Genomic DNA, 26,115 nt, shown 5'->3' with positions numbered 1-26,115 from the left:
GTAACAATAACAATATTAATAACTAATATTTGACTAATACTTATTAAGTTTTACAAAGTACCTTACACAGATTATCTGATTTGTTCATTCCAACGATCATGTAAGGAAGGTGCTATTATTATCCTCATTTTACATATGGGGAAACTGAGGTTGAGAGGTTAAGTGGTTTGCCCAGAGTCACACAGTAATTGTATGAGATAGGATTTGAACTCAGGCCCTCTTGACCCCCATTCCAGTGTTCTATCTACCATACTTCACTGCCTTTTTAAGGACTAAGATTATTTTGGAGCTAAATATCCTGGAGTGATAAACCATAAATGTCTAAACCCAACGCTTCCTCAGAGCCTTCTTTGGCCACCTCTCCTCCTGTCCAAAAGTCATTGCTGCAGCTTCAGCCTTAGAGGGCACAGCGGTGAATGTGGCATAGTCTCAGTTCTGATTCAGGTCCCGTGGAGTTTACCTCAGGCCATCTTCGGTCCTCCATCCTGTTCTCAACAGCCCCTAACAAACAGTCCCCCTGCAGACCTTTACTTCCCAACAGTTGTTCAAGTTTCATTCTTCATTGGTTTTTCATGAGACAGGATGCTGGCAAGGCAAGCCACCAAGGCTTTCTGCCACCCAGACTCAGGATCCTTTTAGGTTCCCAAGTCAATTTAATTTTTAAAATTTAATTTATCAGACACTTGACACGTACTAGCTGTGTGACCCTGGGCAAGTCACTTAACCCCCCATTGCCCCACCAAAAAAATTTAATTTAATTTTTAAAATTTAACAAAAAATAATTTTCTTTCCCCCACCTCCAACTGGAGAAAAAAGGAAAGAAAGAAAAACAAAACCCTAACATGCAAAGTCAAGAAAACAAATGACTTCATTGGGCACGTCCAAGAAATGGAGTCCACTTCTGAGTCCCTCACCCTTCCATCAGGAGGTGACGTGTGGTATATGTATATATCCTAATGGGGCCTCTGGAAGCCTGACTGTTCATTTCATTGATGAGAGATCTTAAGTCTTTCTGACTTGTCAAATCAATTCTCCAAGGTGGTTTTCTGGTCTGCGGGCCTCAGTGCCAATGAAGCCTCCCTGGAGGCTTGGGGACTCTTAAGTGTCAGTCTTATAATAACTCTTGGCAGGCCTTCCAGTCACACTCCCAGGCTGCCCCCTGGCCCCTAACTCCATTACCAAAGGGCCGCCATAGCTGAGGGCCTCCTGAGACAGGCACTGTCCAAGATCTTGTCAGCCCTTCCAGGGGCTCTGGGCAAGAAATCAAACCCCATCTGTCTTGTCACGGACATAAAAGGGTCCGCTGTGAAGCCAGGCCTCAGAAGTGGCATGGGTGAAAGTGAAGACCCTGTGACAGTAGATGAGAACAGATGAGATGAGCCACAGTGCCACTGAGTGAGGACGAGGCCTTTTCTCTCCCTCACTCACAGGCTCCTATCTTACAAAGTCCTAAGGGATCCTGTTACTTGGACATCAGACAAACAACTCGGCAGCATGCCTAAGGCAGCTCAAGGATGCCTTTCTCAGGGTTGGTCTAGGTCACACAGACACAAAGAAAAATTTCCAGGGTCCCCCAGATTGCAGCTTCCCAGACAGTGGGAGACCTTGCGCTCCTCTGGGATCACTCCACAAGCATCATTGGTCTTCTTTGGGATGTACGAAGGACAAATATCTACAGAGAGACATGGAGAGACTTTAAGGATCTAATGAGGAGTAAAAGTAAGCAAGAGCTAGGAAGACAATAGACAAAGCAATGAAAGAACAGCTACTACAGAAACAACTGAAAATGGATGCTGCAAAACTGCAAAGAACAAGCTGGTCCCCAGAGCAGAGAGAAGAAGAAGACATCCCTACCTCGCTTCTTTGCAAAGCAGGGGGGTCCACGGTGGTGGAACATTGCATGTATTGTTGGGTGGTGGGTTTTTTTTATGTTGACCAGTTTTGCTGGGGTTTGGTTTTGTTTTGTTTTTTAAAGAAAATTCTTTGTTATAAGAGATGGCTCTGGAAGGGGGAAGGAAGAAGGAGAGAGACACAGGAGGAAATTTAGGTAAAAGATAGCCATAAAAATTATTCAAAAAACAAAGGAGTCTATAGTGAGCATTATATATAGCATTATATAGTGCTAGGCACTCTGGACTTGAAAGGTATGAACCAGTGAGCCCTGGGGAGTTTGCAATCTATTGAGGGAGACAGAACATAGGCAGGAAAAATGAAATAGCAAGACAGCACAAGGATCAGCGCAAAGAACACTGACTGTAGTCAGAGTGGGTTCAAAGCCTGCTTCAGCGCCTCAGTATCTCGGTGACTTTGGGCAAAGCCCTTCACCAACTGGTCTTTAAAATGAGGGAGTCGGATTGGATAGTGTCTGGGGATTCCTTCTAGCCCCAAATCTACCACCAAACGTCTCAAGGCAGTTTGTGACTTGGTGCCAGGACAGAGAGATTTGGGGGAGCTTATAGGAGCCAGGGTAGGCTTTATTGGGGAAAAGGTGTCTGAGCTGGGCCTTGAAGGATAATGGGTTTGGTAGGAAATTTCTATGAGCTGCTGTGTGTGCGTGCGCGTGTGTGTGTGTGTGTGTGTGTGTGTGTGTGTGTGTGTGTGTGTGTGTGTAGAACCAAGGGCAGTTAGACAAAAGGTCTGGAAATGAGAATGTATACATTATCTAGAGTAGAGCTTCTTAAACTTTTTCTACTCATGATCCCTTTTCACCTGAGAAATTTTTATGCGACCCTGGGTATAGAGGTATATAAAATAGGCATCCATAACCTTTTACTGTTGCCAGATTTTTTGTGACCCCCCCCCACTTCCTTATGTGACCCCCTATGGAGTACGACCCACATCTTAAGAAGCTAAGACCTAGAGGACCACAGCCCAGACTAGTGTTCAGAGTCCGTCATTCCTTTCCTATTCTAGTCACTTTCTTTCTCCTGGGGCAGCAGCAACAGTCCCTCTGCAGCCCCCCCACATACACATGTTCCATAATACAAAAATTTTAATATTGTTGTATTTATTTGCAACCACACAAACAGGAAGGCAGTGGGGTGTAGTGGTTAGAGACCTGACCTCAGAATGAGGAAGACTTGCGCTCAAGTCACACCTCTGACATATACTGTTAACTTCGTGCACTGCCAGATGAAAAGTTTTAGAAAAGGTGCCCATCTGTCCCCAACCCACTTGCACCCCCACCCTCCCTCCACCCACGAAATCGTGGGTCTGCCCCAGTGTCGTTCAATTGTTTCACCTGTATCCAACCCCGTGTGGGATCTTCTTGGCAAAGATGTTGGAGTGGTTTGCCATTTCTTTTTCCAGCTCATTTTACAGATAAGGAAACTGAAGCAAACAGGGTTAAGTGACTTGCCCAAGGTGACACAGCTGGTAAGTGTCTGGTGCCAGATTTCCTGACTCCAGGCCTGATGCTCTCTTCACTGCACCACCAGCTGTCCCACTCCCCTCCAAGTTACTAAGCAGCTTTAGCACTTTTTCTAGTATCTCAAAGTCTTATCAGAGGATCCTAGATCTAGGGCTAGCCTGGAGCTTAGAGGCCATCTAGTCCAGTGTTTTCAACTTGCCCAAGAGAGGAAGATCAGAAGTGGTATTTGAACCCTGTCCCTCTGATCCCAGAGCCAGTGTCTCTCCAATGCACCCGAAGACATCTTTGAAGCTGACCAAGTCTCCCTCTGATGTTTTGCTCGTGTTCCCCCAGCTTCAGCTAAAGAATACAAGAAACAGACATTAGTGGGATGCAGGAGTCTGGAAATCCCACAGGCAGATACACAAGCTCCCTTCATGTGGACCACCTTAGCTTCCTGTGGGGAGGCAGTGCGGTAATGAAAGGAATCCTGACTCTGACCCTAACCTCACAGCATCATAGATTTAGAGCTGGCAAGAAGCCTAGAGGTCATTGAGTCCAATGACCTTATATTACAGATGAGGAAACTGAGGCCCTGAGAGTTCAATGACTTGCCCAGGGTCACACAGTTGCTAAGTGTGTATCCTGGATCCATCCAGTGCTCTATCTATCACTACACCATGGTGCCTTTAGGTATACTAGGGTCAGAACAAAGTTTAACCTTCCACAAAGGTGCCCACAATGGACTTACCATCCAGCCGGCCCCTTTGCAAAAATAACAGAAACAAGAATAAAGCATCTCCTTTTTCTGGGCATGGGGTGTCTCTGTGACTAGGGGCTGCCCCTGATACGTAGAGAGACAAAGCTAAGAAATGCTCTTTCCACCCTGCTGCCACAACTGTGTGACTTCAATGACCAGGAGCCAGGGTCAGTGAAATGTCTCTACTTACCTTGGAGGCAAACTGTATCCGGTACCCAGAGCAGAGTTGATGACAGCCATTCTCAGGCTGGGTCCCGGGTGGATGGGCATACCTGTGCCCTGGAAGGGAGAAAGCCCAGAGCTGCCTGACCAGTAATGAGTTTGCTTTTTCCAGTGGGGACCATATGACTGTGAAAATACTAGTTTGAAATCTATAGCTTTCCTCAAAAGGAGATGAAGAAGGGGCAGCTAGGTGGCACAGTGGATAAAACACTGGCCCTGGATTCAGGAGGATCTGAGTTCAAATGTGACCTCACACACTTGACACTTACTAGCCGTGTGACCCTGGGTAAGTCACTTAACCCTCGTTGCCCTGCAAAAATAAAAAAATAAAAATAAAATAAAAGGAGATGAAGAAAACTGGGCAGAGTGCTGTGTGACTGCTAGGTATTCCTCATGGTCGGGTGGTGCAGCATGATGAGGGAAGTGATGAATCTGGAGTCAGGAGACTCAGACCAAATTCCCGGCCTGACCTTTAGCAGCTGCGTGACCTTGAGCAAGTGACCAAAAACCTCTCTGAGTCCAAGTCTCCACAGCTATAAGATTGTGTGTGTGTGTGCGCGCGCATGCCTACCCCAGGAGCATGCTGAGAAACATGCTGAGCCCGTGTGAAGGAAAGCCCTCTGGAATGCTACTTCAGGTACCTCCTGCCTCCCCGGCTTCCTTCACATCTCAGCCAAAAACCCTGCTACTGCAAGAAGCCTTTTGTTCTCTGCCCTAGAGTCTGCCCCTGCTGTCCTTCTGATGGCTTGTTTCTTCCTTATGCTGCATAGACAGCTTATTTGTACATAGCTGTTTGCCCATTGTCTCCAACTGTGAGCTCTTCAAGGACAGGGGCCATATTTGCCCGTCTTTGGGTCTCCAGCACTTAGCAAATTGTTGTTTAGTCATGTCTGACTCTTTGTGACCCCATCTGGGGGTTTCTTGGCCAAGATATCAGAGCAGTTTGCCATTTCCTTCTCCAGTTCATTTTACAGAAAAGGAAACTGAGGCAAGCAGGGGGAAGTGATTTACCCAGGGTCACACGGCTAAAAAATGTCTGAAGCTACATGAAGATGAGTCTTCCTGATCCCAGGCCCCGTACTCTGTCCACTGCACCCCACCCCACCTGCCCATTTAGCAAATAATTTAGCTAAATTTAGCACTTAATAAATACTTGCTGACTTAACTGTGTAAACCGTAGTGATAGACAAACATAAGTCATCATCAATCAATCAGTCAGTCAACACACGCTTATTAAGCACCTACTATGTGCCAGACACTGTGCAAGTCCCCAGGGTTGCAAAGACAAAAATGAAATTATTCCTGCTCTCAAGTGGAAAGTAGGGGAAATGCAGCAGTAATCTTGTAAGTATGACATAGAAGTATAAAGGTCCTAAGTATGAGTCATATAATCATACAGACTATATGCAAAGCACATAGAAGGTAAAGGGGGTTGGGGACCAGGCACCAGAAGCTGGAAGGATGAGGAAAGGCCTTGTGCAGGAGATATCGTAAGAACTGGGGAAAGCTGGAAATCTAAAAGAGAGCTGCAAGCATGGAGTACATTTCCAGGCACGAGGAACATTCCATGCAAAGGCATGGGGATGGGAGATGACATCCCAGTCAACTGATTATTGTTATTATTATAATTTAGGAGCCAGCCTGCATATATGATCATCAAGCAGAAGGAGGCTTCTCAGCTGTTTGTCCATGGAGACAATGGCAAAGTGTCTTCCAATCAATTTTATTTGTTTTTTTGTTTGTTTTGTTTTGTTTTTATGGGGCAGTGAGGATTAAGTGACTTGCCCAGAGTCACACAGCTAGTTAAGTGTCTAGTGTCTGAGGCTGGATATGAACTCAGGTCCTCCTGAATCTAGGGCCTGTGCTTTATCCACTGCGCCACCTAGATGCCCCCTTCCAATCAATTTTAAAACATTTTAAGCCTATACTGGGTGAAACATTGTACACTAAACATTCCATACGCAAAGAAAAAAACACCCCAAAACAGTTCCTGCCCTCAGGAAGCTTCCATTTAAGTGAGAGGAAACACATTTAAACAAATAAAAGCAGACTGATTTGGGGGGAGTCAGGAAAGGCTAGGAGATAGCTTTCGAGTGGAATCTCTCTATTCAATTCCTGTGACCAGTTGAGATCTTGACTGAGCAGCTCAGCCCCAGCGCCCCAGGAGGCCTGTATGCTAAGGCTTAACTGACCCAAAGACCCCACCACCGCTGCCTTTTTAAGCCATGCCACAGTTAGCTTTGTCTTCTGGCTCCCAGTTTCTCATTCCTCATCCCTTAGGAGGTAGTTCAGAGAATACCCTCATGTCAGTGGTCCAGACAAGCCCACTGGCCTTTCCTCCCTGGGGAAGGGGCAGCCTCCTGTTGATGCTCCATCAGCTCTTTGTCTGTTGAGTCCTCGGGAGTGCTTTGTGGGCTTTTGAACCTTGGGTTAGAGCGTGCATCCTGCCCATGGAGCTAAGGGTAATAGAGGCCACATGCTTAAGCTTTTCCCCGCAGGTATCTGTGCTCTTCCTATAACTGCCATGCTAGGTGCTGGGGTGGCACAGTAGATAGAGCTCTGGGCCTGGAATCAGGAAGACCTGAGTTCAAATTCAGCTTCAGATGCTTACTAGCTGTGTGGCCCTGGTCAAGTCACTTGACCTCTGCTTGCCTCAGTTTCCTTATCTGTAAAATAAGGATAACATCACCTACCTCCCAGGGTTGTGAGCATCAAATGAGATGATCATTATAAAGTAGTTGGCCCATAGTAGGTGGTGTGTAAATGCCTATTCCCCTGCCTCCCTTTCATTTCCTATGTGGCAGGATCACTCTTTGGAAACAATTATCTCCCCCTTTGTCCTACAATTCTCATTGTCATCAAAGGAAAGGTACAATGATTGATCTCCTCTGTGTGCTATCTACTTAGCTGGGGGCTGTCTGAAGCAAAAGAAACAGATACAATAAACTCCTTGCTTTCAGAAGATTACAGTGTACCCCAGGCATTCCTGGACTTCCCTGTGAGTCTTGAAGACCTCCATATATTGAGAGATTTCATTCTAGTGTTCTGCAGATCCTTCTTTGTGGTTTCCCCTAATTGTAATGCCCTTGGGGACTCTCTCTCTCTCTCTAGCAGCACCTCATGAGGCCCAGCATTTTACCCTCTCTTCTGTCAGGGACCCCTCAGTCAGTTGATGAATCCTACAGGCCCCTTCTCAGAATAACGTTGTTAAATGCAGAAAATGAAATAGGATTACAAAGGAAACCAGTTACATTGCAGTATAGTTTAAATTTTTTTAAAAAAAAGTTTGGTGCCCTAAGTTGAAGTGATTCTCTTGACTGTTATTCTATCTCTTGACACGGAGAGAACCAGGTTTCAGGGACACTTCAGGTGCCCCAGTCTGCATCCCATGCCCTGACAGGTGATGCTCCTGCTTCTCTGTTTCAGGCACTGCTCAGGTTCAGTGCCATGCTCAGGAAGGCACTGCTCATCTTTCCTCACTTCTGTCTGGGCCGGGGACTCATTGACTTAGCCCTGAACCAGGCCGTGACAGATGTCTACGCCGCCTTTGGTAAGTGACTGTCCTCAGGTCAGTAGAAGTTAGACGCTTGGATGTGTTACCAGTGGAGCTCATGTGTGGGGAGGTGAGGCTCAGATATGTGGGTGTTCTGTCTGCCAGGAACTGGGCCCAATTCAGAAACATTGAATAAGCAGCTACTATGTTCAAGTCAGTGTCACTAGGTAGTAGGCACATACAGGCGTTAAGAAACCACCTCTAACCTCTAGTAGCTTACAATTTAAGAAAGGTAAGTCACACAGTCCACAACAAGAATGAGAGGCAGCTTGTTGAAAGAGTCACATTTTAGCCCAATCCAGTAACTATGCATTAAATTTGCATTGTGTGCAAAGTCGTGAGGTGCCCTGACCAAGGACCTTGGAGTCAGAAAGCCCTGGGTTCGAGATCTGCCTCTGACAAATATTGACCTTGAACTACTCAGTAGCAGTAAGGGGCAGCTGCATCTCAAGATAAGCTGCAGAGGAGTGGCCAGTCTGCTCTATCGAAGGGAAAGACCTTCCATGCTAGGGGTTCTCAACACTGACAAAATCATGGGTCAATGTGATGGACTACTCTGTGCTGTGAGAAAGGATGAACAGCAGGATGGAAAATGTTCTCCATGTTCAGAGAAAGAACTACGGAGTCTCAATGCCAATCGAAGCATTTCACTGGGTTTTTTGTTTTGTTTTGTTTTGCTTTTTGTGGCTTTTCCCTTTTGTTCTGTTTCTTTCACGACATGACTAATGTGGAAATATGTTTGCATGATTGCATATGTATAACCTATATGGGGCTGCATGATGTCTTGGGGAGTGGGGGAGGGAGAAAAAAATTTGGAATTCAAAATCTTATAAACAATGAATGTTTAAAAAAACAACGGATGTTGAAAACTGTCTCTAAGTGTAATCGGGGAAAAATAAAATACTGTTTACAAAAAATAAAATAAAGAGTAACACTAAAGAAAGGATGAGCAGGTCAATTTAAGAAAATCACGTAAAGACTTGCATTAAATAATGAAGAATGAAATGAGCAGAATGAAGAAAACATTGAATATAGTAACAGCAATATTGTTCAAAGAATAACTGATCAACCAAGCTATTCTGAGTATTATAAAGATTTAAATCAGCTACAAAGGACCTCTGAAGGAAGATGATATCCTCCTCAGAAGAAAGAACTGATTTATAGAAGTATGCATAGTATGGTTTTACACATATATATATATATATATCTTTATGTTGTTGTTGTTGTCAGTCCTTCATTCTCAAAGAGGACCATGACATCAGGTGATGTCACGACTTGTAGTGAATTGGATTTAAGTGAAGGGCTGTGCAAAGTCACCAGCCTCGATCTCTCCTCCAGAGCCATCTGGGTCCAGTGGCAAATATACATATGACTAGAGATGGCCCTTGATGTTGGAGTTAAGTGACTTGCACAGGGCCACACAGCTAGTAAGTGTCTGAGGTCAAATTTGAACTCAGGTCCTCCCAACTTCAGGGCCAAGCCCATATCTTTATGTGTGTGTGTGTGTGTGTGTGTGTGTGTGTGTGTGTGTGTGTGTGTGTTTCAAATGGTGATCATTTCTATTGCGGGGCAGGGGAGGGATGGAGACAGGAATTTAAAATGTAACAAAATAATAAATGAAATTTTTAAAAATTACAAGTCAAGACCATTCCCAACCCTTCCCTGACCCTCAGCCCTCACCTCAAAGGAAGGAAGGAAGGAAGGAAGAAAGAAAGAAAAGAAGGAAGAAAATGCATAAGATACACTGGAGATAACAAAAAAAAAACCCCAACAACAACAAAACAGTTCTTGGCCTCAAAGACCTTCTATTCTACTAAAGTTAATATTCCTGAAACACTGGTCTGACCATGCCACTCTTCTGCCCATTGTGGGCTACCAAGTACCTGCTACTGAGGAGTTCAAGCTCCTACGGAGGATCATGCGGCCAGTATTTGTCAGAGGCAGGTCTTGAACCCAGGGCTTTTTGAGTCCAAGGTCCTCCTTGGTCAGGGCACCTCGTGACTTTGAGCACAGTGAGTACTTAATACATATTTATTGGATCGGGCTAAAATTGAACTCTTTCATCTAAAACCCATCTGGTCCTCCAGATGAGGGTTCCCATTGCCTGTGGGATCTAAAGCCTTTCCCGATCTAACTCTACCCTGTCTTTCTAGATTGATCAGACATTATTCCCGCCTTGTGCACCCCACCACCCAGTCACACTGTTGTTATTTCCTGTACAAACACTCCATAGCTGGCCTTGGTGCCTTCGAGCACGACTGTGCCCATGTCTGGAAATCTCAGTTACTCTGCACCCCCAGCTCCCTTCAAGGCTCAGCTGCAGAGGCCCTTCCTGTTCCCTGAGTGGAAGCTGCTCCATTTCCCCCCCCCCCCATTCTTATTTATTTGGGATTTCTTTTTAAACAGAGCTTTCATTTGCCTACTTGTGTGCACAGAATGCAAGCGTTTTGAGGGCAGAAAATGATTCATTTTTGCCTTTGTATTCCATGGCGGCCACATTGTAGATGTTAAATAATTGCCAATTGAATTGAATTGAAGCCATAACTCATGTTGGTTTTTTTTTTTCCTGGCTCTTTCCACAGGTGAGGAACATTTTTCCAATCCTTTCCAGTGGGACATGATTGGGAAGAATCTGTTTGCCATGGCAGTGGAAGGGGTGGTCTATTTCACTCTGAACCTGCTCCTCCAGCACCACTTCTTCCTCACCAGATGGTACTTGATTGAGAAAGGGAAGGGGGAGGGCGTCTCCAGGGGCTTGGTCTCCTGCTGATGGGCCCATTTCTTCCTAGGTTCTATTTCTGTCAGGTCTGATTAGAGTAAAGCCTTCCTCATTCTGAAAATCAGGGCTGAGAAACAGGGGGGCTAGTGGACTAATTGTCTCCCAGTCCAGTCCTCTGTCCACTTTGCAGTTTGATTCCCCAAGCAGGCCTGTTGAGTTTCCCTGATTCCAAGCTGCTGCATCTGTCTGTCTCAGAGAATCTCTCTCTGTGTGTGCTGACAGTAAAATTCATGAGCCAGCAATGGGGAGGAGAGAGACGGATTGGTGTGGAGGCTGTGGCTGTTTGTAGGCCGAGGGGAAGCAAGGACGCATGATGATTTCTGCCTTTCCCCTTGGCTCCCAGAAATGCTTGTACCTGCTGGTTCAGGCTTCTTAACCAGCTGGAGGTCTCTGCTCTAAGAGACCATATGGTCCAGCTCCAGGGTCCTCCCTAGGACATATCTTATTGGAATGTTAGCATTTTGGGTCCAGAAGAGTAATATTCATGCTTAGTCAGGCTTTCATTTATTAAATGCTAAGATAGGCATAAGAAATTCCCAGGGAGGAAATTCTATCTAAGCAAATTGGCAGCTGTTCTGAAATTTATAGTCTTAGAGTTGTCTGTGGGCATGAAGAAGTGATTTGCCCAGGGTCACACAGCTAGTTAGAGAGGAGACCTCAACCCCTAGCTTCTTGACTCCAAAGTCACCTCTCCATCCATTCATCCATAATGCCTCTTGTTATTATGTGTCTGTCTGAATTATTGAGGTTCCATTGCACTACTTTCTCAGGGGATTTCATCTTTTAAAGCAAAGCAACAAGACTTGGAGTTGGTTTGGGGGCCTTGATCTATTAGTGAATTCATTAATTACTGAAGCCTCCTCCTCCCTCCCAGAGTGGTCTTATGGTTCAAGTAAAATAATGGAGGGGCAGCTAGATGGTGCAGTGGATAAAGCACTGGCCCTGGATTCAGGAGTACCTGAGTTCAAATTCAGCCTCAGACACTTAACACTCACTAGCTGTGTGACCCTGGGCAAGTCACTTAACCCCAATTGCCTCACCAAAAAAAAAAAATCCTAAAATAATGGAGGCAAAATATGATAATTGCTATACTAATGCAGAGTATTATTTGGGTCGAGGGGTAGGTTAGGGGCCAAACAAAGAATGTGAACAAAAAAGTGGAGGCAGGAGTGCACAAGGCATGTTCATGGACCAACAAATAGGCTACAATTTAAAGCTGGAAGAGAAATTGTGGTTCTTCTAGACCAGACCCATTTTACAGATGAGGAAAATGAGACCTCCAGAGATTATGTGGCTTATTTAAGATTGCACATCTGAGATTCAAGCCCAAGTTCTCTAACAACAAATCTATCATTCTTTCTACCACACCATGAAATCTGGCTGGAGTGAAGAGTTCATGCAAGAGAGTAGGGGAATCAGAAAGGCCCGAGTTCAAAAACAACTTCAGACACTAGCTATGTGATCCTAGGCAAGTCACTTAACTTCTGTTTGCCTCAGTTTCCTCATCCATAAAATGAAGGATGGTAGCAGCACATGGCAGGTAGGTAGCATAGTGGATAGAGTGCTGGCTATGCCTGGCGTTGGGAAGACTCATCTTCCTGAGTTCAAATCTGGCTTTAAATACTATCTGTGTGACCCTAGGGAAGTCACTTTACTGTGTTTACCTCCATTTCCTCACCTGTAAAATGATCTGGAGAAGGTAATGGCAAAACATTCCAGTATCTTAAAAACTGAAAATGGCTTCATAGAAAGTTGGACACAACCAAAATGACTCAACAACAATAACAAACAGCACCTCCCTTGTTTCCTTCCACCTAGCTGCCCCTGCAGTGAATGTTTTTACGTAGCACTTTGCACCTGGCACTCTGCTGGGCACATAGTGAGAATTTAATTTAATAACTTCATTCATACATTCAAAAAGCACTTATTAAGTGCTGGTCACTCATTATACAAAGATATCCCTGCCCCCAAAGTGCTTATATTCTATTGGGGAATGGGGGAATGCAAAATGTACACAGATTAAAAACCAAAACAAAGCATGTACAAATTGAATAATCAGGGGAGAAATGTGACAAAAGTTGCATTTTAGGAAGATTAATCTGGCAGTGATATGAAAGATGGATTAGGAAAACAAGACCTAGAAGCAGAGAGATCAGTCAGGAGACTAGTTCAATCATTCAGGAATGTCTTAAGATTATAGATTTAGATGGGGGCAGCTAGGTGGCACAGTGGATAAAGCACCGGCCCTGGATTCAGGAGGACCTGAGTTCAAATCTGGCCTCAGACACTTGACACTTACTAGCTGTATGACCCTGGCCAAGTCACTTAACTTTCATTGCCCTGCCCCCCCTCCCAAAAAAAAGATTATTGATTTAGAGCTGAAAGGGACCTTAGAGGGAGTTCTTAGCCTTTTTGTCTTAGGGACCCCTTTGGCAATCTGGTGAAACTTAAGGATCCCTCTTCAAAATTATGTTTTTAAATGCATAAAATAAAATGGACAGGACATCAAAGGCAAATACGTTATCCATTTTTTTTTCTTTTAAAGACAGACCCTGAGCTAAGAGCCTCTGATCTAGTTCAACTTTCTCATTTTCACGATGAGGAAACAGAAGCCCAGAGAAATAAAATTACTTGTCCAGTGGGATCAAGATTCAAATTTGGGTCTTATGACAAAAAAAATGCAGCTCTCTTTCCATTGCAACAGACTGGTTGTGGTGCTGAGGTTCTAGGATAACTTCGGGGATGCTAAGGGACAGATGTGACGAATTGTTACAAAGGATGTCGGTTATGTGTCTTAACTCACATAGAAACAAGGCTACTAAGCCACACATGAGGATGTCTGGGGCTGCATATTGATTTAGAAAATCACAGATTAACATGATCTATGTTCTATTGTATTTTTATTTGTTTTGTTCATCTCTCCCAATTTCGTTTTAACCTGGTTACCCATATGAGGGATGATGCCCCTTCTCATTCCTGTCTCTAAAATGAGGGGCGCAGGCTAGAGGATTTCGAAGGCCCTGTCTGACTCTAAATCTGTGTTTCTACAATAATCTCTCCTGTTTCTTGGGGATTAACTATCTGGTTCCTTTAGGATTGCTGAACCTGCTAAACAACCTATCACTGACGAAGATGATGATGTGGCTGAAGAAAGACAAAGAATTCTTAGTGGAGGCAATAAAACTGATATCTTGAGGCTAAATGAGCTAACCAAGGTGAGAAAGCATGATACTAAATGAGTTTTTACTTGTTTGCTATTTGCAGCAGGCACAAGTCTCTAATTTACTCTCTCTTTGTAGATCAATCATATATTCAAAGTCCTAACTAGCAATTTCTGCACCTGGGGCAAGTGGGGGAGGAGCAGAGAGAGCAAGAGGAAGGGTTGGTGCACCTGGGGAGGGACTACAGGAGGAGGGAGCATGCCCTTGGGGAACGCCTGGCATGTCTGAAAAGTCAGGAAGACCTCCCCTCCATAAGGGCTACCCCAGCCTAGAATGGGACTAGCCAGGGAGGAGGCACAATTTAGGACCTCATTGTGCTCTCTCCATTTCTCACCCTGACAGACCGTCCTGATGACACTGCCTTGGTTGTATTTCTGTGTTTGCGTGTGTGTATGTAGAAACATATATGTGGGGGCAGCTAGGTGGAGCAGTGGATAAAGAACCAGTCCTGGAATCAGGAGGACCTGAGTTCAAATTTCACTTCAGACACTTGACACTTACTAGTTGTGAGACCCTGGGCAAGTCACTTAACTCTCATTGCCCCGCAAAAAAAAAAAGGAAAGAAAAAAGAAACATATATGTGTGTGCACATATATACATATTTCTCTGTTTGCATCTGTGTGTATATTTTTAATTTTTTGAATTCTGAACTTAACAAACATCTAATAAAATCAACATTTCCATATAGATTATAGAACAGGATAGGATTGTATGTGAAATTTATAAATATATATGTGTGTGTATAATCACATATGTACACATAGACACACACACACACATATATATATATATATTTACAAAAATGTGTTTGGCCAGTTGAATGATGCATCTTAATTTAAAAGGTGACATCTATATAACCCATTTCTGGTGGGCATCCACTTTCCACTCTCATTCTTTCCATTCCTCATTTAACACAGAGGAGTTCTAGCCTCTTGGTCTAATCAAATACCAGAGCACCTTTGGCCTTTTAATCTCCACATGGCTTAGGAGTGGGGGCCTGGGGGTGGGGGTCCCAGGAACATAATTTGAGCTTCTTTCCTAGGATATCCCAGCTTCTCTTGGGATCACCTACTCTACCCCACCCCATCCCCCTAGATCTCCCATAATTCCTCAGGAACTCCCATGCTTGATTATTTTCTTTCCAGAGCAGATTTTGCTTTTCTCCTGTCTTTTAATGCTCACCAGCCTCTTCAACCCCAATGCTGCCTTTTGTATTAATGATGCTTGCTGCCTGTTGTATGGTTGAAGACCATCAGGTTTTCTTCTTTTTTAGCTGGTTTTGGATTTTGTGGTTGAGAATACTGCTGGAAGTAAGTGTGTCTGTGGCCCTTTCTGTTATAAAGGGATTTGTTGAAATGACGCGAGGATGATACTGCCCAATGCTTATCTTGACAGAGTGAGGTTCCCCTGCCGAAGTTAGTCCTTGGGTTCTTAGAGGCAGGTATCCTTAGGGTCTTTCTGCTTTCCATCTTGGAACCAAAGGGAATAAATCAGTTGCTTGGGATCATATGTTTGGTAAACAAAGTAGATTGTGGTGAAGACTGGACCAGAAAGGCAGGATAGGGCAGGGGACTTCAAGCAAGGAAGGGCCAGGTTCAAATCCTGCCCCAGACACTTATTAAGCATCTCTTGCCCTGGTTCCTAATCTGCAAAATGAGAGTGTTGGACTGGGTAAGTCCAATTTCTAAGTCCCTTCTAGTTTGAAATTTATGTTTTAGTGACCTCCTTGAAGAGGAAACTTATGAGAGATGGCGGACCTTGTGGTTAGTAGAAAGCAAAGACCCAAAAGAGAGGGAGAAACTTGGAGAGGAACTACCTGCCTAAAGGTCCTATTGCTGTGACTTCAGCCCTGCATTCAATTTGTTGAATCAATTACACAATACTTTTATGCACCTACTGTGTGCAATGCCTGTGCCGGGTAGTTTGACTACAAAGACAAAAAAGAACCCCTTCCCTCAAGGAGCTTACATTCTACTGGGGAGAGTCCACACACACACACACACACACACACACACACACACACACACACACACATAAATAAATGTAAAGTAATTTGAGGAGGGAAATAGCATTAACAAATTAGGGCATCAGGGAGTGTTTCATGAAGGAAGTTCTCAAGCTTTTTTGTGTCATGGACTCCTTTGGCAGTCTGGTAAAGCTAATGAACCCCAAGACACCTGAGCTGAGCCTCCAAAGAAGATAAGGAATCTGAGAGGCAGAAATCATTAAAGGCTTAGAGGATGGATTGTGCAAACAAATACATGGAGCTAGAAGATGGAATCCTGAGTCCGGGGACTTATTGCTGGTGGTCCAACTTATTTAAACAGAATGCAAGAATATAATATGAAACAAGGCTGGGAAAGTTTTTCTTAGAAGAAATGGGATGGTTAGATTTTTGGTGATGATTCAGGGTTAAGATTTAGGGGGGCAGCTAGGTGGCACAATGGATAAAGCACCAGCCCTGGATTCAGGAGGACCTGAGTTCAAATCTAGTCTCAGACACTTGATACTTACTAGCTGTGTGACCCTGGGCAAGTCACTTAACCCTCATTTTCCCACCCCCCCCCCCAAAAAAAAGACTATAGACTTAGTCTCTAAATTAGGACTAAGCAGTACCTTGGATAGAATCTAATCTTCTAATCCCCCATTTTGCAGATGAGTACAGTGAAGCCCAGAGGGGGTAACTGATTTGCTCAAGGTCACACAGGTAATTTGTACCAGGTCTTCTGGCTCCAAACCCAGCATTCTTTCCACTCTACAATGATAGTAGAAACGTCTGCATTTCTTGGTGTTAGAAACACTCCCTAAACACCCATTTCATGCTCAGAGTGTCAGAGTTTTGGCGAAGCATGAAGATGCTGAAAATTTTGACCAGCCTCCTGCCCTGTAGTGCTGGGAGCACTAAGCTAACCTACCACAATAATTATAGTAATTTCTCATGTTTCTTTTTCCAGATTTATTCAGGTACCACAAGCCCAGCAGTGGACAGGCTGTGTGTTGGTGTTCGCCCTGGAGAGGTCTGTATATCCCAGGCTCTGTGTAGGAGAGGAAGATTGAAAATTAGTGCAGGCCCAGGAAGCCAGATCCATCAAAAAAACAGGCTGAGGCCTTGAAATAATATGAACTCACTGCCTCGCCTCCCTGCAACCTCTGTGTTGAAGGTGGTACCTAAGCTGTATCTTCAAAGGAGGAAGTAAAATTAGGGGTGAAGCAAGGATGTCCATTGTCACTATAGTTATTGAAGATTGCAATAGAAATGATAGCTATAGCAATAAGATAAGAAAAAGAAATTGAAGGAATAAAAATAAACAATGAGAAAACAAAATCTGAATTCAGATTAAAGCATATTGGGGGGGGCAGGGCAATGAGGGTTAAGTGACTTACCCAGGGTCACACAGCTAGTAAATGTCAAATGTCTGGGTCCAGATTTGAACTCAGGTCCTCCTGAATCCAGGGCTGGTGCTTTATCCACTGCTCCACCTAGCTGCCCCCTTGTTTTTTAAACTTTTTTTTTTTAAGGAGGAATTCTAAAAGGCAGAGATGAGGAGGGGTGTGTTCTAGGCATGGGGAGTGACCAGTCCAAAGACAGAGATAGGAAAATGGAGCACTGTATATGAGGAATAGAAAGAAGTCCAGTTCTGCTGGACATAAAGTGTGGGAAGGAAAGGGTAATGGGACAGGAAAGCTAGGTTAGGGCTAGGCGGTGAAGAGCCTTAAAATCCAAGTGAAGGAATTCCTGTCTTATCCTAGGGACCATAGGGAGCCCTGAAGGTTATTGGCTTGGATTCGGAGCTTCCCTTTGCTAGTGACTGTGACTGACATTCTGTTATGAATAGGAGCAAGAGAATGTGGGGGGAAAGGAAAAGGAACTGGCTAGAAGCTGGCTTCTGGCGATTGAAGAAGGCTGGGAAAATGTCTCTAGATCCAAAGTTTCTTATTTTACTTTTGTTATTTTAGCTTATTTGCAGAGCTGCTGGGCCCATACATAGTAGGCTGTAGATGCTTCCATACCAGAAGCAAGTTTGGCCTATGCCCACGTTCCCAAGGGACCTACGACATAGAAGTCTGGCATGTAGGTCACCCTGGAACCACCCTCTGATTAGGGAAGGGGTAGGGACAAAGTCAATCCTGGTTTTTCCTTTCTTAGTATCATCGGGCTTCCCTTAGGAAGGATTTAAATGCTAATTGGTTGAATACCTTTGGGTAGATGATGATGGTGGTGGTGGTGGTGATGGACATTTATATAGCAAAACTTACAAAGCACTTTTTATTCTTTATTAGGACATGCAGCCGTTTATATTGTACAATTTGAGCAGCAAGGAAAAACCCCTTTGGCCCATATATCATTTATAGCACAGGCCTGTCAGGTTGTTTGAATCATTTATTTAATTCAGCCATTCAACAAGCTATTATTAAGTGCACATTATTATATGCAGGCATGGTGCTTTTAGTCATTTGAATTGAGATAAAAAACTCTAGCAAAAATGCAAATCTGGGGCAGCTAGGTGGCAGAAGACCTGAGTTCAAATCTGATCTCAGACACTTGACACTTACTAGCTGTGTTACTTGGGCAAGTCACTTAACCCTCATTGCCCTGCAAAAAAAAAAAAACAACAAAACAAAAACAAAAATGCAAATCTGTAAGCTGAGGCAGGCAATGACAAGCCATTATCAGTCATTAACACTTTGGTGAGAATTAGGTTATCAGTTTAGCTATCAGAGAACAGGACTCTGTGAGGGTGGGGCATAGAATAGGGGAGAGCCCCAGTGAAGGGATAATGGCAAGAAAGGGGCATATCGAGGACTCTGGGATCCTGAAGTGGGTTGTATGAAGGGAGGAAAGGAACATGCCAACCCCAGGAAGACAGAGGTACTGAATGTCAAAGTCCTGCTTCACAAAGGAGACTGAATATTTGTGGTACATTGTCAGTGTAGACCTGCAGCTTTCCAAGTGGGCAGATAGAAGAAAGAGAATAAAGAAACATTCCTTCTAGTCCAGCCGTTCTTCTTCTGTTTCAGTGCTTTGGCCTCTTGGGAGTGAATGGTGCTGGTAAGACAACCACGTTCAAGATGCTCACGGGTGACATCACAGTGACCTCCGGGGACGCTATCGTGGCGGGGAAGAGGTAAGGGCCTTGCTTTGTGGCTCCGTGTGTGTGTGTGTGTGTGTGTGTGTGTGTATGTGTGTGTGACCAACACTGGTCTGTGGCCACACCAAGGAGTGACCTCTGCCAGGCAAACCCCAGACCATGCAGGGAATGAGTTAGTAGACCCAGGATTTGAACCCATCTCCTCTGACTGCAGAGCCCCTGCTCTTGGCACTAGGCTCTGGCTGCCTCTCCTATACCAGGGCTACCTCTCTGATAATGAAGAAGGGTAAGAAAATACATTTCCATATGCAGTCATGTGGCTTCTCCAGCTAGTTCCTTGGATGTCTAAAGAATGAAAACTCCGGCTCATTCTCAGAAGGATTTTCTTCCTTTTGTACCTAAGTTGATGTATGGTATTTTAGGCAGAGCCTTGAAACCTCAGGTGGCCCTTTCAATAGCAGGAACCTCAGGATGGTATTTGTTGTACTTTCTCCCCTTGGGGTGCAGATATGAGATGGTTCACCTCCTTGACACCTTCTTCCCAGCCCAGGCTGGGTGCCACCCCACAGAGGGCCCCAGGACTGGGGCAGTCCTCTCCCCAGATAAGGAGGTGGTGCCCTCCTGTACTGTCATGGTCAGTTTGACCGTATCTGGGGCCTCCTCCTCCACTGGGGCTCTACATTTCAGGAAGGCCAGTGAGAAGCCAGAAAGTATCCCCAGGAAGTCAGCCAGGATGGTGAACTCTATGCCACATAAGAACTGGTTGGAAGAACGGATGGTATTTAGCTTGGAGAAGAGAAAATTGATGGGGAGGGGAGGGGCAGGGTGGTGGTGGTGATGATAGCTGCCTTTAAGTATCTGAAGGTCTTGGAAGCATTTGAGGCATTAACAATAATAATAGCTAGCATTTATATAGCTATAGTTTGCAGACTGTTTTACAATTATCTCATTTCATCCCCATTACAGTCCTGGGAAGGTGTTCTTATCATGTCCATTTCACTGTTGAGGAAACTGAGGCAAACAGAAGTCAAGTGACTTGCCTGGGGTCACACAGCTAGGAAGTATCTGAGGCCAGATTTGAACTCAGGTCTTCCTGACTCCAGGTCCAATGTTTTATCTCCTGTGCCACTGAGCTGCCTAGACTTATTCTATTTAGCCCCTGACTGTAGAACCAGGAACAAGGGGTAGGAGGTGCAACAAGGCACATTTAGGTTTGATGTCAGGCTAGATGTACTAACAATTAGGGCTGGCCCAGAGTGGAACAGGATGCCCCAACAGGAGAAGGGGTCCTTGGGGTTGGGCTGGGGGGGACTGGGGAGGGGGAATGGCCTCCAGGGGATGTTTAGTAGGGATTCATTTGGGGCATAGGCCGGACTATGGTCACTGAGGGCTCTTCCAGCTCTCAAATTCTGAGATTCTGTGATGTGTGTCAAGTTCAAAGCTCTGAATGTCTGGAGTTCATTTAGTCTCTAAGCAGGGCTCCCCCTTCCTTGATTTCTAAAACTGGGCATGCATTCCTAACACTTGGGCAAAGTAAGGAAGCAGGCAACTTGTCTCTGCTGAGGTGCCCTCTTCAGATGCTTAGGAAGTGCTCCTCCCCTGCTCTGATCCACTTACTGTTTCTGCTTCTAAAGATTCCTCCTTCTTCTTGCAGCATTTTAACCCAAATTTCTGAAGTCCACCAAAATATGGGCTATTGCCCTCAGTTTGATGCCATCGATGACCTGCTCACAGGCCGAGAACATCTATATCTCTATGCCCGTCTCCGTGGTGTTCCAACAGAAGATATCAAGAGGGTAAAATTTGGCTCATTATCCATGCTCTTGGGGGTGGGGGGGTGGGGAAAATAAAGCCCAAATCCCTGACTGTGGGCTTTCATCCAGGGCAGGGCAAAGTGGGGCTTACTCTCTGACAGGTTTCTTCATTCATCAACTGAGTTGACATAGGTACAGCGCTTTGGAAACCTTAGAGCAATAAAGAAATGCTAATGGCTACTGCCCTGCTGCCCCTGCCACCCCCTGCCACCCCTGCCGCTGCTGCTCATTCTCACCATATGTCTTCGTGCCCAGAAGCTGCCAGTTTTTGCCCATAGGTTTTGGTCACCACGTGGTCCCCGATGGGACCGGAAGTCAGGTCTCATTATTTTCAGGGCTCAAGCTCAACAGGACTGAGGCCTTGTATTTGTCATCAGACCAGATTTATGTCTTTCTCCTTATAAAACTGGAGGCTCTTTCTCTTCACATAGTATCCAGCCACCCTAAGTCATCTGCAATCCTCAACCAAGAGACTTCAGGCCTTTTCTCTGGCTGTCCCCCATGCCCAGTGTGGTCTCCCTCCTCATCTCCACATTCTGCCTTCCTTCAAATCCCACCATCTCCAGGAAGCCTTCTTAATTTCCCTCTGCTGCTTATTTCCAACCGAATCTGTATTTAGCTTGTTTGTCCAAAGTGGTGTCTTTGTTGTCTCTCCTATGGGATAGTGGGCTCCTTGAGGGCAGGGACTGTCTTTTGCCTCTTTTTGTGTCCCTAGCGCTTAGTATGGTGCCTGGCACATCATATACTTAATACGTGCTGTTTAACTTCACAAATACTTGTTGATGAATAATTAGCTTAGACTAAAGAACCGAGTGAAAGGAGGAAACCAACATGGGCACATTCCTTGAGTGTGTGGTCTTGTCACTCTGAGACTTGTTGAATTGAATTTTGCCAAAAGGGATTTCTGTCCTGGTCCCCCTTAATGCTTGTACTTTCCCTCTGAGAAAACCTCCTTTACACTGTATACTTTTTATGTTGTTTGCACTTGTCTGCCACATTAGAATACAGAGAATAGAGAATAGAGTTGCTCGACAGCAGGGACTATATGTTTTTGCCTTTCTTTGTATCCCCAGAACTTGGTACCATGCCTGGTATACAGTAAGTGCTTAATAAATGCTTATTGACTTGTTGACTTGACTTTCTTCCCCAGGTAGCAAACTGGTGCATTCAGAGCCTGGGTCTGTCTCCCTATGCAGACCAGCTGGTGGGCAGCTACAGCGGGGGGAATAAGCGGAAGCTCTCTACTGCCATTGCTCTGATTGGCTGCCCACCTCTTGTATTGCTGGTAAGAGATGCCATTGAGCTGAGGGAGGGAGGGATAAGGTCCCTGCAGCACTCAAACCCAACAATGGTACTCCCATCAAAGTGTCACTCAGCTCAAAGAAGATTGCACAGACATGGGCTAATAGTTCTGGAAAAAATAGTGCTTTGATTCCTCTTTAATGGTTTATTTAAAAGAATTTTCAATTTAATGGTCCAGGAATAGGAATATTAAGAGTCCAGGAATATAAATATGGAATGTATTTTGTATAAATATACTTTTATTATGTGCATATACCTGTATGAATATTTGTATATGAAGACAGTGCGGCTTAGAGATAGAGAGAGCTGGCCTTGGAACCAGGAAGACCCAGATTCAATTCCTGTCCCTGACATATGCTGGCTGTGTGACTCTGGGCAAGTCATTTAACTTCTCATGCTTAATGCAACTTTTTTTTTTTTTTAGTGTGGCAATTGGGGTTAAGTGACTTGCCCAGGGTCACACAGCTAGTAAGTGTTAAGTGTCTGAGTCCAGATTTGAACTCAGGTACTCCTGAATCCAGGGCTGATGCTCTTTCTACTGCACCACCTAGCTGCCCCTTAAGTCAACTTTTTAAGATAATAAGTTACAGAGAAAGTGTCTGCCTGAATTGGTGGAAGGGGTTCTCTCACCAGGGAATTCCCTAAACCACCGAAATCATGAATGCAACATGTACACAAGCTTGCATATGCACACATGCACACAAGAGGCAGTATGATGGAGTGGGCACAGAGCAGGCCTTAGAGTCTATAAAACCTGAGTTCAAATCCTGCCTCTGACACCTATGCCTCTGTGACCCTGAGCAAGTCACTTAACTTCTCAGTTAAGAAGGTACATGTCTGAGATTAGAAGTTCTGAGGAGGTGTCAATCTTTATTGATAGATAGAATCATCTTGCTGGGAATTAATGCCCTAACCAATTAAGTCATTGGAATAGCTTTAAATGAACAAGAAGATATTTGGATTTATTTTTATTTATTCATATATATAAAATATAGTACATAGGACATGTTATATATATAGATGTACACATATGTATATGACATATACACATAAGGATTAATTTAATTTTAAAATCCAGCAAAATAACCCAGTTTTCCACTTTCAATTTGGTTTTTTTTTTTTTAATTTTAGTGAGGCAATTGGGGTTAAGTGACTTGCCCAGGGTCACACAGCTAGTAAGTGTTAAGTGTCTGAGGCCAGATTTGAACTCAGGTACTCCTGACTCCAGGGTTGGTGCTCTATCCACTGCGCCACCTAGCTGCCCCTTCAATTTGTTTTAAATCTTTGTGTGAAAACATAATCCTCCCCACATGGGTACAGCTGGGTCCATCTCTGACCATTTGAGGGACTGTCCCAGGAGAGAGAGAGGATTATTTTTGTGAAAAGGCCTGCTGCTCTCCCCGCCCCGGTCCCCACAAATTGGTCAGACACCCAGTCTGTTCTGAGCTCACAAATGGCCAAATTGGGTGGGGGGTGGGGCAAAGCCTGCTTTCACTGATCCAAGGGTGCCCTGGATCCATTCCTGGGAACTGACCCTCACCTGTGACTTCCAGAAAGAAGGCCCTAAAGCAGAACTCTCATTATTATTGGGCAAACAGGAGTTTATTGGTAAAATAGAATCTCAAGACTCAGTAGAGACTAGCACGGTCACTTAGAATGACCCTGCACTCCAGGTGAATAGGACTCCGTGTGTAAGGCTTTGCACCGAGCCTGGCTCCTAACCTCAAGTATTACGCCTCCCCCCAGACACCTAGCGTTACTTGTTATAGCTTGTATACGCCTGGGTGGCTGGGTCTTTGTTTTCCTGATGGATCGGAGGCTCCTTTCGGGCAGGGACTACCTTGTTTTGTTTTCTCACAGTGCGGGGCACACCGTGGGTGCTTAAAGACTGATAGCATACCATTAAGGACAGAGATCAGGACCAACCTATGATTTCACTGCTATAGGGGGATTCTATCGACCAAAGCATCTTAGCATTCTTCATGCAATTTATATTCCTACAAATTACCCCGAGTACTAATGAATAGGCTATGTGACTTGCCTAGGGTCACCTAGCTGGTATATTTCAAAAGCTGAACTTAAGCCTGGGCTCTCCTGGCTTTGAGGGTAGCTTTCTCTACCAAACCATGCTGCATATTTTTATTGGTCAGTAGGTGGCACAGTGGATAGAGGGCTGGACCTAGAGTCAGGAAGACCTGAGTTCAAAGCCACTCTCAGACAAGTCACTGAACCTCTGCCTGCCTCACCCTCCCAGAGTTGTTGTTAGATAATATTTACAGAGAGTTGTTATAACCGGAATATCAATGCTAGCTATCTACATCATCATTATCAGAGTTTCCTTATCTATAAAATGAGGGGGTTGGGGTGGCTAGGTGGCACAGTGGATAAAGCACTGGCCCTGGAGTCAGGAGGACCTGAGTTCAAATCCGGCCTCAGACACTTAACACTTACTAGCTGTGTGACCCTGGGCAAGTCACTTAACCCCAATTGCCTCACCAAAAGAAAAAAAAAAGTATAAAAGGAGGGGGTTGGACTATTTGGCCTCTGCGGTGCCCTGTAGCCCTATGTTGCTGTATTGGAGACTTCTGCTCTAATGCTCTTCCTTCTCTCTTCCTATATCCATGTTGCTGAATTAGAGACTTCATGTCAGTGTAGTTCCTTCTTTCCAAGAGGCCTGAGCTCTCTGCGGTCTATAACTGCCTTGTAGCTGCCCTGGCCTCTAGCCGGGGGACGCACGGGGCCAGAGGAGATGAGCAGAGAAGACAGCTTATTCAGCACTACCCTTTTCTGTTCCTCCCTCCCCCCGTGTCTCCAGGATGAGCCCACCACAGGGATGGACCCGCAGTCCAGGCGACTGCTGTGGAACACCATCGTCGGCATCATCAGGGAAGGGAGGGCGGTTGTCCTGACATCACACAGGTAAGAGACTTGGGGAGCTTCAGGGTTTGGATCAAGGAGCATCCCCACGGCCTCTGACCCCCTGGATCTCTTCTTCTCCCTCGCCCTCCCCATCAGCATGGAAGAATGTGAAGCCCTGTGTACCCGGCTGGCCATCATGGTGAAAGGAACCTTCCAGTGCCTGGGAACCATACAGCACCTCAAATACAAGTAAGGATGAAGCCCCTCTGCCAGGGGCAGGCCAGCCTCTCTATAAAGCCTGAGGGTCTCATCATCTTCATCCTCATCCCGAAGTGGAGATGGGGGCGGGGAGAGACAGGACCCCCTGACGTCAGGCAGACGATGCAGTGCAGCCTCATGAGGAAGGGTCGTCATCCGGTGACTCCAAAGGGTGGTTAAGAGCCTGGCCTGTTTATGTAGGAGAGGGCAGGAATGGCTCTGGTGTATGGAAAACCCCACTCTGCCCACACAGTCAGGGATAAGGAATAGGCCAAAGCTTTGCTTCCAGCCCTCAGTCAGCCACCCAAATCACTTTGTATACAAGACTATGTGTGATATCAGCCTTGTGTTTTTTGTCTATGTGTATGTTAAATCTCACCCATGGAAAGTAAACTCTTGGAAGCCACGGACTGCTTCCTTTCTGTATTTGCATCCCCAGCCCAAAGCAAAGGGCCTGGCACATAGTAGGAACTTACAAAATGCTTGTCAATTAACTGAATGACATAGTAGGACTTTACCATAAATGCCCGCAGACTTGCCCTGAATTTGTCAGCCTGTGTTCAAGCATAAGGCTCTTCTCTGGTGAAAAAAGCGATGATTGAGGAATTGGCCACAGTGTCTGGGAGAGGAGAGAGAGCTTTTTTGCTCTGCCTACTGGCTTCTGGGCTTCCTTCAAGTCCTAACCAAAATGCATCTTCTACAGAAAGTCTTTCCCAACCCCTCCCAACACAAGAGTAAGGAGCCAGGGGAACCACATACACAGAATCAGTGCTTGACCTGTAGCTGAGTACTTCTGGTCCTTTCTTATGGCCTCGGTGACGCTCAGCATCTGTCAAGTGTAAGCAGCAGGAACCCCTGCCTTCAAGGAGCTCAGAGAATCTGCTTGGGGGAATGGAAAGGGTACGGAA

At 45.1% G+C, this 26,115-nt stretch overlaps 1 protein-coding gene across 1 annotated transcript in view; it reads left to right on the top strand.

The window, feature by feature from the left end:
• The window catches only part of ABCA4 (ATP binding cassette subfamily A member 4), a 176,384-nt gene that overhangs the window by 144,695 nt on the left and 5,574 nt on the right, over window positions 1-26,115 (top strand). The window contains exons 39-47 of the mRNA XM_043962651.1: window positions 7,758-7,881; window positions 10,467-10,596; window positions 13,758-13,878; window positions 16,839-16,901; window positions 18,904-19,010; window positions 20,629-20,770; window positions 21,939-22,073; window positions 24,906-25,009; window positions 25,106-25,198. Of these exons, the coding sequence (XP_043818586.1) occupies window positions 7,758-7,881; window positions 10,467-10,596; window positions 13,758-13,878; window positions 16,839-16,901; window positions 18,904-19,010; window positions 20,629-20,770; window positions 21,939-22,073; window positions 24,906-25,009; window positions 25,106-25,198 (1,019 nt within the window). The remainder of the gene's footprint in view (window positions 1-7,757; window positions 7,882-10,466; window positions 10,597-13,757; window positions 13,879-16,838; window positions 16,902-18,903; window positions 19,011-20,628; window positions 20,771-21,938; window positions 22,074-24,905; window positions 25,010-25,105; window positions 25,199-26,115) is intronic.

Source organism: Dromiciops gliroides, chromosome 4 (genome assembly GCF_019393635.1).
Source record: "Dromiciops gliroides isolate mDroGli1 chromosome 4, mDroGli1.pri, whole genome shotgun sequence".
Classification (NCBI taxonomy): Eukaryota; Metazoa; Chordata; class Mammalia; order Microbiotheria; family Microbiotheriidae; genus Dromiciops; species Dromiciops gliroides.
This window is presented reverse-complemented; position numbering and strand designations above follow the sequence as displayed.